The sequence below is a fragment of the Micromys minutus genome, assembly GCF_963924665.1.
Source record: "Micromys minutus genome assembly, chromosome: 5".
NCBI lineage: Eukaryota > Metazoa > Chordata > Mammalia > Rodentia > Muridae > Micromys > Micromys minutus.
The window spans coordinates 68,343,121-68,358,562 of NC_137974.1; the positions used below are offsets into that span (position 1 = coordinate 68,343,121).

The 15,442-nt window shown below is 38.8% G+C and overlaps 1 protein-coding gene across 1 annotated transcript in view; it reads right to left on the minus strand.

Moving 5' to 3' along the window:
* COL19A1 (collagen type XIX alpha 1 chain) overlaps nucleotides 1-15,442 on the minus strand; it is a gene marked incomplete at both ends in the record, with an annotated part of 301,963 nt that overhangs the window by 228,536 nt on the left and 57,985 nt on the right. The window contains 2 exons of the mRNA XM_080916766.1: nucleotides 6,125-6,169; nucleotides 8,784-8,828. Coding sequence (XP_080772892.1) covers nucleotides 6,125-6,169; nucleotides 8,784-8,828 — 90 coding nt within the window. The remainder of the gene's footprint in view (nucleotides 1-6,124; nucleotides 6,170-8,783; nucleotides 8,829-15,442) is intronic.

The window sequence follows — 15,442 nt, forward strand, 5'->3', positions numbered from 1 at the left end:
TTGTTTTCTTGACAGTGTCTTTAGCCTTACAGAAACTGCAATCTCATCAAGTCCCATTTGTCAATCTTTGACTTTAGAGCTCGAGCCATTGGTGTTCTGTTCAGGAAATTTTCTCCTGTGCCTGTGAGTTCTAGTACTGGTATAAAATATTGTCTCATCTTTCTAATTTGGTTATAAATTAAATGTGTGTCATAATCTGTCAGATGTAAGTGAACAAAATCTTACCAACTTCACCCCCCACTCAACTTACTATCTTTGCATTTACATACCATTATTATCTGTGGGATATAAAACCTGCAGATGCTGCTAGGACTTCATTCTACAAGCACTAGTCAATACAACAGCAAGAATGGATTCAATATTGCTTTTTTGCTTGACTAAAACACACCATGAGTGACTGATCTAAATATACAGGTAGTGACATTTTCTATTAGGCTCTGGCCATCTCTCCTACTGAAACAACAAAGCAACCACCGGGGCCAGGGGGTGGGGGTGGGTCGGGACCTGCAGTATGTGTAACTAAGTGAACTCAACATTAATAAAATCAACAATAGGAACACACACTCACACACACACACATTGTATTTTAGGTTGGCATCTGAAATTTTGAGTTATATCACCTGAAAATTGCCTGATGTAGATTGCTGGTTAAAGATTACAAATGTTCAGATACATGGCTTAATTATAAGTGAAGCTATACAGTTTTCTAATATTAAAGTGAATATGTACATATACATGTACATATAGACATATACTTCTATATTATAAAGTACATTTTTGTAACTTTACTCATTTGAATGTTACCAATTTCATAGGTTAAATTGTGTGTATTTAAAGGAACCAACTAGAAATAGGGCTCAATGGAATATTTTTTTCCAGCAGATACTCTCCAGTTTAAAAAAAATACAACGTTCATAAAACCAGAGGAATCGTTGGCTAAACATAATTTTCTGATTTACAAACATATATCTTGTGGAATTTCAGCACATAAAGATGACTCTGGAAACAGCAGGACAATAAAAATCACACCACTAGCTGTTTACGAGGTCTAGTTTTCCAGCAGTGGTTTTAAGAGTGTGTGGGCCATATGTACTTGTTAGTTTTGTAGCATCTTCATTGTTACTAGCTTAACCCTGAGTGGGAGAAAACATCAATAAACACCACAGTAAAAATGGCTAATTCCCATAAGCCTAGACATGGGTTCCTACAACCTGATCATCATGGACGCTCAAGGTCGGAGGATGCAAGTGCTGGGTACTGTCAACACCTCCGGGGCTCAGTCTTCAAAAGTGAATTCACTTTTTTACCCCTAAAATTAAGAGATTTGAACATCTTGTTCATTCTAATTTCCAAATGAAAATGCTGAAAGTAGTTAAAACATTTTTTGTCCTCATATATATGCTCTCTCTCTCTCTCTCTCTCTCTCTCTCTCTCTCTCTCTCTGTGTGTGTGTGTGTGTGTGTGTGTGTGTGTGTATGTCTGCTGTCTGTCTCTTTATCTATATCTATCTCTATATCTCTATTTCTATATCTCTCTATCTATTTGTCATATCAAATATATATATATATATATATGATTGGCCTATGGTCAATATCACTCATGAATAAATCAAAACGAACTGCACTTCAGGGAAAAGTATGCCTTCAGTAAATGGGTGCCCTGTGTTTCTTCATCTGAAATGGGATTTCACAACACATTGAGCAGGGACAAACTTGTAATTTCATTTTATTTACTTTATGTGTATGAATGTCTTGCCTTCATGTATGTATGTGCTGTATGTACAACACATGTGGGCTTGGTGCTTAGAGCAGGTGCTACAACTGAAGTTACAGTTAAGACGTCTTCTTAGAGAATCCCATCTGATAAATAACTTTATTTGAGAGAACTAGCCACCCCTTAAGATAACTTTCACCTTAGAAATGACTTGGCTAAATAACCCGGAAGGCTCTTATCTATCGTTAGAGTTAGCCGTTCACAGCTATCCAAAGGACTTTATAATTTATACACGTTCATTGCCATGTAAGAAGCAGAATCAACCTAGATGTCTATTCACTAATGAATGGATAAAAATGTGAGACATAAACTCAACAGAATTTTATTCTGATGTTAAAAAAAACAAATCATAGAATTTTCAGTGAAATAGATTAAACCTGAAAACATACTGAATAAAATAGGCTAATTAAAAATATAGTTAAGAAAAACTGAGTTCAAACAAAGGTATCTGGTATGGGTAGACAATGTTGTGTCCAGAAGACATGGATCATCATGCCTACAGAGACTCACAAGATAATTTAGGCTTGTACCACATACAGTGTGATACCACATTGGTACCAATATGTAGTCACGTTCTTGGTTATCCACCACTGCATAGTAAACCCTAGTGTTAAAGACACTGCACATTTTGGCTGGAATAGAGAAACCAATTCTGAACTTGCTGGAAACATCTTCTCTGCTGGCTAGCATTCCTAGTATCTGGAAGTGCTATGTAGGTTCAAGAAAAGATATCAATGATCTTACCACTGGACCCTGAATGCTACATATGGATCTATGAGGCAAAATATTCCTACTGATGCACTGTGGCATAGGAAGTTCACCAACCACATTCTGGGTGGATTTCAGGCCTGTTCGGTGGGGATGCATTAATAAAGGGTACTGTTAACCCAGGAAGAAGACCATGGCTGGTAAGGGAAGCCTACTAATGTTGTTTTGCTAAGGAAATATATTATCAAAGTGCCTTCGAAATACCTTTGATTATACCCATAGTTCTGGGATACTCTCTATCTTGGTCGAAGGAGCTTCTCTTTGCAGTGGGCAGTAGTTAAAACATAGATTTGTAATGGTGAGTACTCATAAAAGTAAGAGATTTTGAATGCTCAGCCCTAAGTGAGAAGGTATCTATATCACCAGCCCCCTAAGGATCAGGGAACATCATGGAAGAGGAGATAGAGAGAATGTAAGAGCTGGAGGAATGAGCAGAGGGGAAGAACTCTATGATGTGCCACCACCTGGCCACCAACACTACAACTACTGCCTTCTAGACATGACATAGTTGTTACATTCATGAATAACAGTAGCTTTGGTTACCTGCCCTACATCAGCATAAGGTCAAAACTATTGAAGTTCCAGGATGGATGAGGAAAAGTCTTATGTGGCACCACCCCTAACTCAGGAACCATTGGTAGTTGCTGCTGCATGGGGGGAAGAATTATTTAGGGGGTACACACTAGTAGGCTCTCCATGTTCCAGTGGATGGCCCTACTGCCATGTGAATAAAAGAAGCACTAATTAGCCTTGGTAGAGTTATAGGAAAGAATGAAGGAAGGAGAGGAAAGGAGATGCAGTTGGGAGAGGAGAATTTGACAAGGACAGCGGTGAAGATATGAACAGAATATGTGGCACACGTGAAATTCTCAAGGAATAGACACAACTGTGCTTAAAATGTCTCTGTGCTGAATATTCAGTATTTTCTCATCATTATTCTATGCAACAGAGCATAGCATTTGTATTATATTATGTATTATAAATAATTTAAAGTCAATTAAATTACTCAGGAGGATATGTGTAGGACACTCACCATTCCCTTTAAGGGACCTGAGTATCTGCAGATTTTTCACATATTCAGAGAGTCTTATAACCAATTCCCCATGGATATTAGGGGGTTAAACAGACCTGTACCTGTTAAGTTTGGAAAGTTCTTTCGACTAAGAACAGTACTCTGTAAATTTGACTTTGGAGGAAATCTCTTGGTCAACCTAGTGAGGTAAATTAGTCTGAAGGCTTATTTTCTGGCTATGATGAATTGTATACTTCTCAAATTGGTTTCTATTGCCTGTAGAAATAACACCTGGAAATCAACACATAATATGCTATATTTCTGAGTTGATATTATTTTTGGCCATAACACGTGTTCTTGATAGACATGAAATTCTTCTTAAGTTCCAGAATTATTTAGTTTACAATTAGTGCATTGTGTCACTCAAAATCATCACATTCTAAACATGGTTAACAGATATGATATTTTGAGAGAAAATGTTTTTAAAATAAGTGAATACTTAATTTTTTGCACAAGGGATTGTTATTTCAGTGTAGCTGGTTGGTTTTGTTCAGAAAACAATGCACTGTGAGCCACCCAAGACTCCTGTTCTCTTTTCATATCACATTGAGGGCTGCTAGACTTTTCTTTCTTTACCTCAAAACCCAAGTCAATCACATGACCTTAATTACTCAACATATGGAAAAATACATGTTTCATAGAACAGACAGACACATAATTCATGTGTTTTTTTTTTCAGCTTGCAATACTGAAAAGGGTCAAACATTTAGTTTACAGTAAATACTAATTTAAAAAGAACTTAAAACATGATTACATGAATATTAAATATGACTGTCAACCATCAGGCTTATGATTCTCAGGAGAGCCACTGTCTTTTCATTTTGAAGATTATTGACTTCTAACCTATTTGAAGTAGTCTCTGTTCCCTCCTTATGGTAGGATGAGTTGCTTAAACACAACAGAAGATAGACATGAGGAAGCAGAAGTGAAAACTTAGAAGCAACATATACTGAATGTGTGTTCTTTTTTCAATGTTTGATTAACATTTATTTTACATAATGGATTTTATTACAGCATTGTGATACATGTACATGATGTATTTAATGCATGTCCAGTCTGTAAGAATCCATGTATTACCATGAAACACCTGCTACTTTCACAGAATAACAAAATAGCCAAATTTTAAATGTATTAATGACTAAATTATAGAAAGGATATTATACATTCCTTAGTTTTATTTATTTCTACAATTATAATATCATTAAGGAACAAAAAATAAATGCAAATAAGACCTAAAGGCACGTCCTGATAATACCTTATTCTAGAGCATATATATACCCAAGGGATTTATAAAGGGTCTTTTTAAAATCATTATAATTTTAATTTTAATGGAATTTTTCCTCAATTGCATGGTCATTATACAGTGCTCTCTCTCACATCAGTGAGGAAAAGTAATTATCATGTAGCTTACAATGTGTGCAATTTGTCCTGTAATTATAGAAGATGCTCATTGTCTCTATAAATACTTATAGAAGAGGGAAATAACTGATCACTGCCAAAAATTGTAAGCATAAGCAAGCAACGCTGGCTAGTCTGAGATCATGTACTCCACCTGCTGAAACTGAACATTTGTAAAAGAATGGTTGTTTAGATGGTTTTTGAGGGCTATCCAATGACTTTGGTATGTATGAATGTATGTGTGTATGTATGTATGTAAATATGTATGCATGTAAATATGTATTTATTTATTCATTCATTTGTAGAATAAAACACTGCTTAAAAGTATAAAATGCAGAGTTCAATTTTGTGAGAGGATGAGGTGATGACCCTTAGGTTACAGGGATGGCTATGCCTGTTCCTTCAGGGACCATAGTCCGCCAGTTTCCATCCTCCTTTGAGCCCCAGGGTATCCATGTTCATGGGGCAGGAGCTCTGGGCAGAATGTGATATTCCTTGCCATGGTTCACTCTGGGGACTAACTGCTTTGGAAAAAGTGCTTCCTTCTTCCCCTGCCTGAAGCCTTCCCCACACTTTTCACAGACTCTGGATCTGTAACTTTCTGGCATTAACAAGTCTCTTGTAACGTGACCCAGGGCATTTTAAAGTCCTCTGAGTTTCCTATATATCACCTACATCTTTCAATCGCCCCTTCACTAAACATTTGGAATAATTCTGATTGATGTTAGTGTGTGGTATCTTTTCTATTATAGTCGGCTCTTTGGTTTTCTTAATCCCCCCCCCCCCCAGGGAAAAAAATCCAATGAGCAATATTTTAATCAGTCATCAGCCATAGTAGATCAATGACACCATAACATAACAATACAGTGCTCAATAAATCTTTGCATCTTTTACAAATAAATGGAATACATCTAAGGAAGCCTGACCACTAAGTAAGTTTTGAACTATTTCTGTCAATCACCAATATATTGAGACTCCTCTAACTGATGCAAATATTTTAGCATCCCTATAAGATTATTGCATATGCCCTATAGAACATTAAGAGATAAATATTACATGAAGCTATTTCAGGAGCATAGTTCATCCTTTAGAAACGCATAGGGGAAGGGTTACCTTTTCACCCACTTCTCCTTTGATGCCTTCGAGTCCTTGTTCTCCCTGAAAAAGAGGAGCATGGTGTATAGTAATAGGAACAGCACTGACACTTTGTGGACTTTTCACAAAATAACAGTGATATTTCTAAGAGTAAATAATCACTGGTCTAAATAATTCCTTGTGCTATGAAGCTCTAAGCTGATATTAAACAAAGTCTGGATAACACAAAATACCAAAGGAACAGCTTTCTAAATACTTCCCTACCTTCTAGAAAATCTCACCTCAGAAAGCCAAGTATCCACATGTTAGCATATGAGAATGCTCTCACCATCTTTGCTCTGAGAACTGAATTAATCAGCACAGACTGACTTTACAGTCTTGTCCTTGGTGGCATCTCATTAAACACAGAAGACACAGACTTCTTCCAGACCTACCTTCCACAGTGTGAGCATCTAATAAGAGGTTCATGAGTGGATTTAGCTGTGAACCTTGGAGTCCTGAACCCACCTGCTTGCAGCCCCAGGCTTCTCTCTGTTCCACTCATGTGACTCACAGCCACAAAGAGAGGAGTCATTCTCTATGCTGTCCTTTAACTCTAAAAGGTACGAGCATCCTTTCCTCAGCCAACACTTTTCCAATTCCATACACTTATTTTCAGATTTAATTTCACATACATAGATTGATGACATTCCAATTGAAAATTTAGTAAATGCTGAGAGTCTCCTATGTGCCAGGGACCTATGGCTGCATAACTGGGGTGTGGGTGGTATGTCTGGGTCATATTTGCCATGTACCTACTGGGGGTCATGGCCTAAGGCTTCCAGCCAGTACCTTCTGAGTGTACAAGTGTAAGAGACCAATAGTTTTAGTTGTTTCTTTTATTTTTCTACTTAAGTTCTTTTGAGAGAAGATATTATATAGACCAGGCTGTCCTTAACTCTTGATATAGCCCACATGGCCTTTCATGAGCTTCTCCTGCCTCCATTACTATTATTTGCTGGGATAATAAGTAAACATATGCCAGTGTGAAGCTAAAGATGAAAAGTCTCAGATCTCAGCTTTTTGCAGTGCCTTCATAAAGCAGCATGTGATTTAATTAAAATCCACATTAATTAATATGTGTGTGTAATTTATGAGAATATTAACTTATGAATACAGCCAAATTGTGTTAATTAATTTTATTTTGCTTCATTTAGCCTTAACACACCATTAGCAAACAATAGATTAGTTATTGGTACATAGGCCTGACATTCTTTTAATAGCGTTTCCCCTAAAATATAGAATTTGTCTCCATCTGGTAATTCAAGCTGACACTGAAGCTGCTAAATGCCCCTAGCGCCTCAGCCATGGCGTCAGCATGATGGGGCCACCACAAACAGCTGCTGGAAAGTCCAAAACTATTTCCCAGCAGATAAATCCGCACATCCCTTGGCTGGCAGCTCAACTCGCAGATACGGCACATGCTGTACCACTTGGCTTGGTCTAGAAGTATTGTGATGAGACTCAGAAGCCATTTCATGCCTCACAACCTTATTCTCTTTACAGGGCTATGTAATGAAATATTCCTAAAAGCTGCTGCAACTATACATAAAAGGGACTCTTTTCAAATGACATTGCCAGCTATATGTAAGAAAGCCTCGTTGCATAATGCTCTCAGACATTTTGCCATCAAAACCAGTTATGTTTCACTGGAACATAGAAATGACATTTGGCATTGGGGGGGACATCTAAAATTTGGTAAATGATGCTCTCCCTCAAGGTGGGAGTGTTTGGGATGTATCATGACAACTGGCCCCACCTAAAGTGACTCTTCTTCCCTGTCGGGGTCTGGAGTGTATTCGTTTCTGTGTACCCGGCAATGCTTGGCACAGTCAAGCTTGTCCTTGAATAGATTTTTCCCAGAGAAGATAGTCCCTGAATAGATAGTAAAGGATACAAAGGAAGTTCATTTCGGTGATAAGAAAGATCTCAGGCGCTGAGAGAGTCACCCTGGATGGTGTAAAAGTTCTTGTTCATCATGAATATGAATGTGACATTCTGCAAGTTTATTTTTCCCACATGGTGGGGGCTGGAATCTATGGCCTCATAGTGGGTAAGCAAGAACTGTGCACTGAACTGTTCCCAGCCTCTTTTTTTTTTTTTTTTTTTTGCTTTCCACTTTGAGACATGATCTCACTAAGTTGTCCAAGCTAGCCTTAGACTCACATTATAGGCTGGCAATCTGTGAACAGGCTTTGAATGTGTAATACTCTTGCTTTTGCCTCCAGTGTAGTTAGAGTGGTTGGTTTGTGCCACCAGGACAAAGGGGGAAAATGTGTGTTTTGAAGAGCTGAGCTGGGTGTAGAACACCCTTACAATGCTGGATATTTTAAGTCATTGTAGATATTTTGCTTAATTCAATCTGAGAAACACAGCCTGTGCACATTTGAAATGACTGCAGAAAAGACTTCTTCACTGTTCACTGTTTCTGGTGCCTCTGTAGGTCTCCCAGGACCCTTAGAAAGCATCACTACTGCTTCTCTGGGAAGCATGCTGCTAACACTCTGCACTGAATGTTTCCATGTGGGGTCTCCAAGAAAGAACGACTTCTACGAATCATCCTTGGAAAGACTTGGTTATTAGCTTAGTTTGTAAGAAACATTTACTAAAAAAAAACAAAAAACAAAAAACATATTACCTTTTGACCAGGTAATCCTGGAGTACCATGTAAGCCATTTTCACCCTAGAAGGAGTAACCAAAATGAATGTCATTAGTCACAAATGATGCTTAAAAAAAAGATCCTCAAAAAGGGGGAACCTGTAGGATTATGGGGAAAGGTAACATTGTCTTGGATATCTCTTATGTGTCTGGTCTTTCAACTTTCTACCATGTAACAAGTAAAGGGAAATCGCCTCAAATTTTAAGGTAAAGGAATGGGGGAGTGTGTGGGAACTCCGAGACATTAAGGACTAGTCTCAGAGTTATCCAACTTGTAGCAACACCTGAGATGACAAGTAAATGCTCAGTAATTTCACATCCCATGTATCCCACATGCTATTTAATAATCTAATCTTTTCTTCCTTCTTTCCTTCCTCTCTTCTTCCCTTCTTTCCTTCCTTTTCCTTTTTCCTTTGTATGGCAAAATGCTTATTATAGATAGTCGTTGTTAACAAACTCATCAGAGAATCAGTGTTCTCATAACCATCTTCTATAAATTGTTACACAGGGACTTGGCTTCCAACTCTAACCCTTTAGCTGTGGCCAATGTCCTGCTTCTCACCATGATCCCTGGCAACCAATTTAATTGTGATATATAAGTATCTTCTTGCCTAATATGAGATACATATGCATGTCTGAATATTCTAGTCACATTGGGTGTATGTATATTTCCTTATCCATATCTGTTGATTAATGTGAGTTGATGAATTCTAAAGTCACACCAAAGGCAATTTTACATGAAACCGTCCCCTCTCCACTTGTCTTGTTTCTGTCATGGGCATAAACGTTTTCAGCAGATGCCTATCAGGTTCCATTACTGGAATTCTTTGTCATTGCTCTGACACGTCTGCTTTTTCAACAGCACACCATCCAGAAAGAGAAACTCCAGGGACAGTGTGTGCATTCTCGGTGGACCCTCACACGTTTAACTTGAGTCTAGGAATTTACCCTGGCTTCTGAGTGTCGAGATTCAGGCAGCTCAAAATACGTTCTGCTCTATTTTTGTAAAATATTTGGAAAATTTCACTCAGAAAAATAACAGTTCTGAAGGATTATCTAGAACACAGATATCACTTGTAAAAATTTAAAGGGAGTCTATGAAGAAAAACACCACATCTTCATAATTTAGAATGACAATGAGATATCCTTCCTAAATATCAAGATCTTAATTTTATTACTAATAAATTTTTGAAAAGTTTTACTGTTTCTTTCTTTTCCGTTTTACCAGAAGTACACTGCCATATGTGTCACAAACTTTAAGAGTTAAGGATTTTCTCTATTGATCAAACTATCAAAGTACCCTATAGTATAACTGCTGTCATCACAGGACGGGCAAAATTTGGTTGCTATATGTAATTACACGAGGAAGCGCCAAAAACAGCATAATTAACAGCGTGCTAAGCATTTCCATCCCTTGAGAGTTTCTTGACCTGAGGCACCAGCAAGCCTGGTGGAAAGCTACAGTTAACCTCTGATAAGGAGATAACGAAACCACTTTAAGTATCTGACGCCAAAGGCCATTCTATAGAAACAGAGCCTCTAATATTACTCACCACTGAAGTATGCCCACTTGTCCTTAAGAAGCAGATTATTTTCCTCAGCTGATCCAGTATAATGTTTTGTATCGTATTACAAGTTACTCAGGATCACCAGATGCAGCATGTAATCCTCCAAAGTACAATGCCACGGTATTCACGGTGCCAAGGACCCATTTTGGGGGGTAAAAGGAGTAGTGACAGTTTTGCTAGCAGCCACCTTTTACATACCATGTGCCTGGAGTGCTGCCACGGGGGTGACTTTAGTTGCCATTCTGTGATTCCTGTTATTAAAACACTATGCTTCACTGTGGTGACTGTTAGCTGGTCTCATTCTCTCCCTACTTAGAGGCTTATCATCACTTCTAAGTCCATCAGTGGAGTGTGAACCTACTGGGTCACGTCTCTGTCTCAGAAAGGGGGATGTATGAATCTCCATGAAAACTTCAATAGTCCAAACATGCTGATGGTCAAGTGTTGGCTCTATAAAATCTTAATCTAAGACATTATGTGGGTAACTTCAGTCACTTTAGTGCTTGCTCTGAAAATGTAGGGGCAAAGCCGAAAGAAATGCTGACAGTCGGGGCCAACCTAGTTCTACCTACAAAATCAGTAATTGCCCAACACTACTGAAAAGAGACTGCTTATCTGTTTTATGAATTGTGTGTGTGTGTCTGTGTGTCTGTGTGTGTGTGTGTGTGTGTTTGTGTGTGTGTGTGTGTTCTGGGGATATTCTCTCTTGTACAAGCGTTTTAATTACTGGAACATACATGGTGGGAGGAGAGAACTGGCTCCCGGAAGTTGTCTGGGGACCTTCCCACTAGATATCTCACTTCTGATATCCTAAAGGAGAAAAGAGTCCTTCTGATCTTACACATGACATCACTTGGGTCACTTTCAAGGCTTCCAGTCACTAAACCATTAGCGATAGTCTAGAGTCACGAAACATATGATCCTGCTTTCTGAGTGTACACTGACCAGTCAATGTGTCTCTTAAAATGTGGCTTTCCAAACTCAGCAGATTATGTCAGAAGTGGTCCCTCCAAAAACAAAAACGGAGCCATAACACACACACACACACACACACACACACACACACACACACACACCATGCACATGTTCCCATCTGTGCGCATGCACACACACACACCATGTTGTTTCTCTATTAATAAAATTTTCTTTTACAACTATGTACATTTGCATATACTGAGTATGTAACCAAGTGTAAGCACTTACTAATATTGTCTGTCAAAGGAAAAAAAAATCAAGTTTCAACCCTTCTCCAAGTTAGACAAACAAAAGTTATATTGAGCTTTGAAAAAAATAAACAATTTAGGATTTGGAGAGTGGTGTAAGTTTTCTCGAATAACTAGTGAAGTTGGGGGGGGAGGCTTAGCCACTTTTGTGGAATCTAATAAAATTCTGGGATCCTATGAAACGTATATGAACTTCTTAAGGTGGCTCTGTCAGGAAGAAAGGTTTGAGCTTATTATATTGTCAGAGCAGGTTAAAGACAGTCTAAGTCATTTTGAAACTGAAATACCATGGTAGGGAAATCAAGATGTTTACTGAGAATCATCTGTTGAGAGACCTGATACCTGTAGTTCCTGACACCCACAGCCAGCACTCCACCAAGTGAAAGATGGCTTAAGATATAGAACGCAGCCCCATCAGTCAGCTCCTAGTTGAGGACAGTAAGATACCAGTCGCCGCAAACCATTTCCTGTCCAGAGTATTCTTCATGATGAGTAATTGATATCGTGACCCCGTATCAGTTACCTCTACTGGAGGCTTGCTGTGCTAAAGCAGTTGGCTAGCTTAGCTTCAGCCTTGCAGTCGGGCTTGCTTAAGAGCAGGGAAAGCAGGTGACCGGGAAACGGGAAGCAAGTTCTGGAGCTGTGCACACTGCCCCTATTACATTCTGTCCTAGGAAGCCTCACTCGTAAGCTTTCTTGGTAGAGCTTTTCCTCCCCAAATACTTCCCTGAAGTCTGCTTTGCTTCAAACCTTGGGGGTTCTTACTAATGTACCTCTCTCGCTCTGCCCTCAACATAGTTGTCTAACAGTTCTCTTTTTCTTCTCTCCTGTACTTTGGAACTAAGTTTCCTTGAGTACTGCACAGTTCAGCTTGAACTTCTGAAGAGTATCAACCTGTGTGTTCTCTGTTGGCCCAAGCACAGGCATTCCAGAGATATAAGAGACAATGCATCCTTCTGTTCCAGGAGCACCCAAACATACAGACACACAAAATTGGTTAAAAAAAAAAAAAAAAAAAAAAAAAAAACTAAGTTAGGAGAATAAAAGTGCTTCCAGTTTTGCTTGGTGGACCAAAAGGCTTTGTACAAACCTGCCTGAGCTTTAAACGTAGTGATCTGTGATGACGGTGATGATGATGATGGTGGTAGTGGTGGTGGTGGTGGTGGTAAGGGATCAAGATATCAATTATCTGAACCCATCTTTAATCTCTCACTTTTACCTGATCGCTTTACCCACTATCCTACCCCACAATTGATCCTGGCAAGGCTGGCTGAAAGATGCTTCTGTTGAAGCCACTTCAGGGAGACTAGCACCCACAGTCACAGACAACTTAAACGATAGCAGTTAGTTTGTCTTTTAATCCACTATTTACTATGTTAGTGATCTGCACCAAGAATAAGATAATTAGCCACTGAGCTATGTAAAGAATCAGTGCAGGGCCTTTCTCCGGGTCATATTTTAATATTCATGTGCTAGATACAGATTGCACATTAAACCAAATAAGGGTTGTTAGCAGACTGGGTCCCTGAGATCTGCCTAACTATTTGGTAAATAAAAGTCAAGTGCCTGGGTGCCAGAATCTCTGTATGTGTTCAGTTTGCCATCCATCTGCTGTGGTTGCTGCCAACTGCTCTACTTGGGATGTGAGTGGAAGGCATTAGGACGGAATAAGAAACCATTGAGAAATCAAGTCAGCTGCAGAGTGGTTTCTTTTCCCTGTCCCTCTGTTTCCTCCGTGCTTCTTACCTTTCTGCTCATTCAAAGGCTATATTGTATCAGTAGGCACCGACTGATAAGGCAATGCCAAGGCATTCCACATCAAGCCAGAATTTTCCACCGAGAATTCTTGGTAGCCTTGGAGCATTAGTCAGTGAAACTAGAAAGTAGAGCAATGGAACTACAATTTTGTGGTGGTTTTTCTCTGAATATTGCTCATTAGAAGATCTCATGAGACCTGTAATATTAATTTTTAAATAATACACACGGGCATACAGATGATCCCTTATTTTGTAAAATATAAGTCGATTATATAGTTAATTGATAACCCTACAAACTGTTATCAGCTTCATGGAAATATAAAATAAAACACTGAGATTTCGCTGTCTTGCTCTTACAAACAGCACATTTATTATTGGCAATATTGATACAAATGCAAACAATGATTTTTTTTTGTTAAAATAAATTTCACATATGTTTTATCAGCCTTGACAAAATGCCGTATCATTCAACAGGAGCTGAACAAGGAGGATAGCATCAGACAAAACCAAAGTGGACGTGGAAAAGCATGTCAGCCCTCAACCCTACAGAAAGAACAGCAAGCAACCAGGGATGCTGAGAGGAGGAGAAATAGTCTTCCCTGAGGAAAGACACACACACTGGTTATCTCATTACCAAATGGTGAGCCATGAATATAAGTAGAATTACAAAGACTGAGCAGGTTATATTTATGAATATGAATATATGGGTCTATAAATATACATATATACAGGCAATAACAATAAAGAAGGAGACCATGAATTAAAAGAGAGCAAGGAGGGGTATGTGAGAGGGCTTGGAGGGAGGAAAAGAAGGAAAAAAATGTAATTAAATCTAAAAAACAAGTCTACTGTTGGCTAAAGAATGTTCTCATTAAGTGGTTTCAGTTTTAATAATGAATTGTTCTGTGCAGATACATATTAATTGTTTCTTAACTTGGGGAGAAACTGTGGAAATGAGCTTAATTCTGATTGTTCATGGAAAAATTACGTGAAGCTAGAAATGCACAGAGGAAGCCAAATGACTTAAACAAAAATTATTTTCACTAAACGCCTATAAGTCTCTTAGTCTCTGAGGCATTAACGCCACATCTGGACTGGGCTAGGAAAGAATTCATTAGGATTCCTGACAGCTACAGGACTCGTCGGCACGTACATGAACTGAAACAACATCTGCCTTTATTTCCTGGAGCCGTAGTGTTCTCACAAATGCCTTTTTAGGGGAAAAAATCAAGATTCAAACACCATCACTTCATTCCCCAGAAGAAAAAGAAATGAAAAAGGCAATGAAGAACGAATAAGGCTTGTTTCTGCACATCCAGGACAATGAAGGGGAGCTCAGGGTTTATGGAGGCAAAGTCAGTTTTCTTCAAGGTTCCTTATACTGAAAGCAGGCTAGCTGTTTTCTTAGGACAGGCAAGTTAGCAACTGGCCCACTGTTATTACCATTGCAGTTTATCTTAATAATATCAGGGCACTAAGTTTAACACCATTGTCTTTGATCTTACTCTACATGAATAGAGATGCGTATTCATGCATCAAAAGCATGCTTGGTAGCAGGTGTAAAGGTAGAATGTCCTGTTTGGTGTTCAGGTCAACTCAGAGCAGCCAAGAGTGGACCCTGGCCCATAGCGGGCAGACTACAGGTCTCTAGAGTCACTTCTGGACGTTCTGAGTATATTTCAAATCTAATTTCAAATTTGATAAACAGACAAAATTAAACCATCATTTTTTTTTCTGGAAGCAAACTATACAGCCCTTTAATTTGGTGAGTGAAGTAGCTTACAGTAATTCTTTGAAGATAGATAGACTCACTCTTCTACCTGAGTTGGAGTTAGCAGACCTTATAATAAAGGGGCTCATAGACTTAGAGCTGAGAAACACAGCAGAATCTAGAGAGAGAACCTCACAATCTGCTCCCTAAGCTGCAAGGAAAATGGATTTGTGATTTAATTCTGAGTGTGAAAGGCAAACAGGGCTCTTGGCAGCTTCCCCAGGATGAAGCTGCAGGAAGGGTCATCAATGGTGAGTTCATGTGGGCAGTTTCACTTCTAACTCTTCTCCTCGCTAGCTATGAAACTTAGGGACATTTC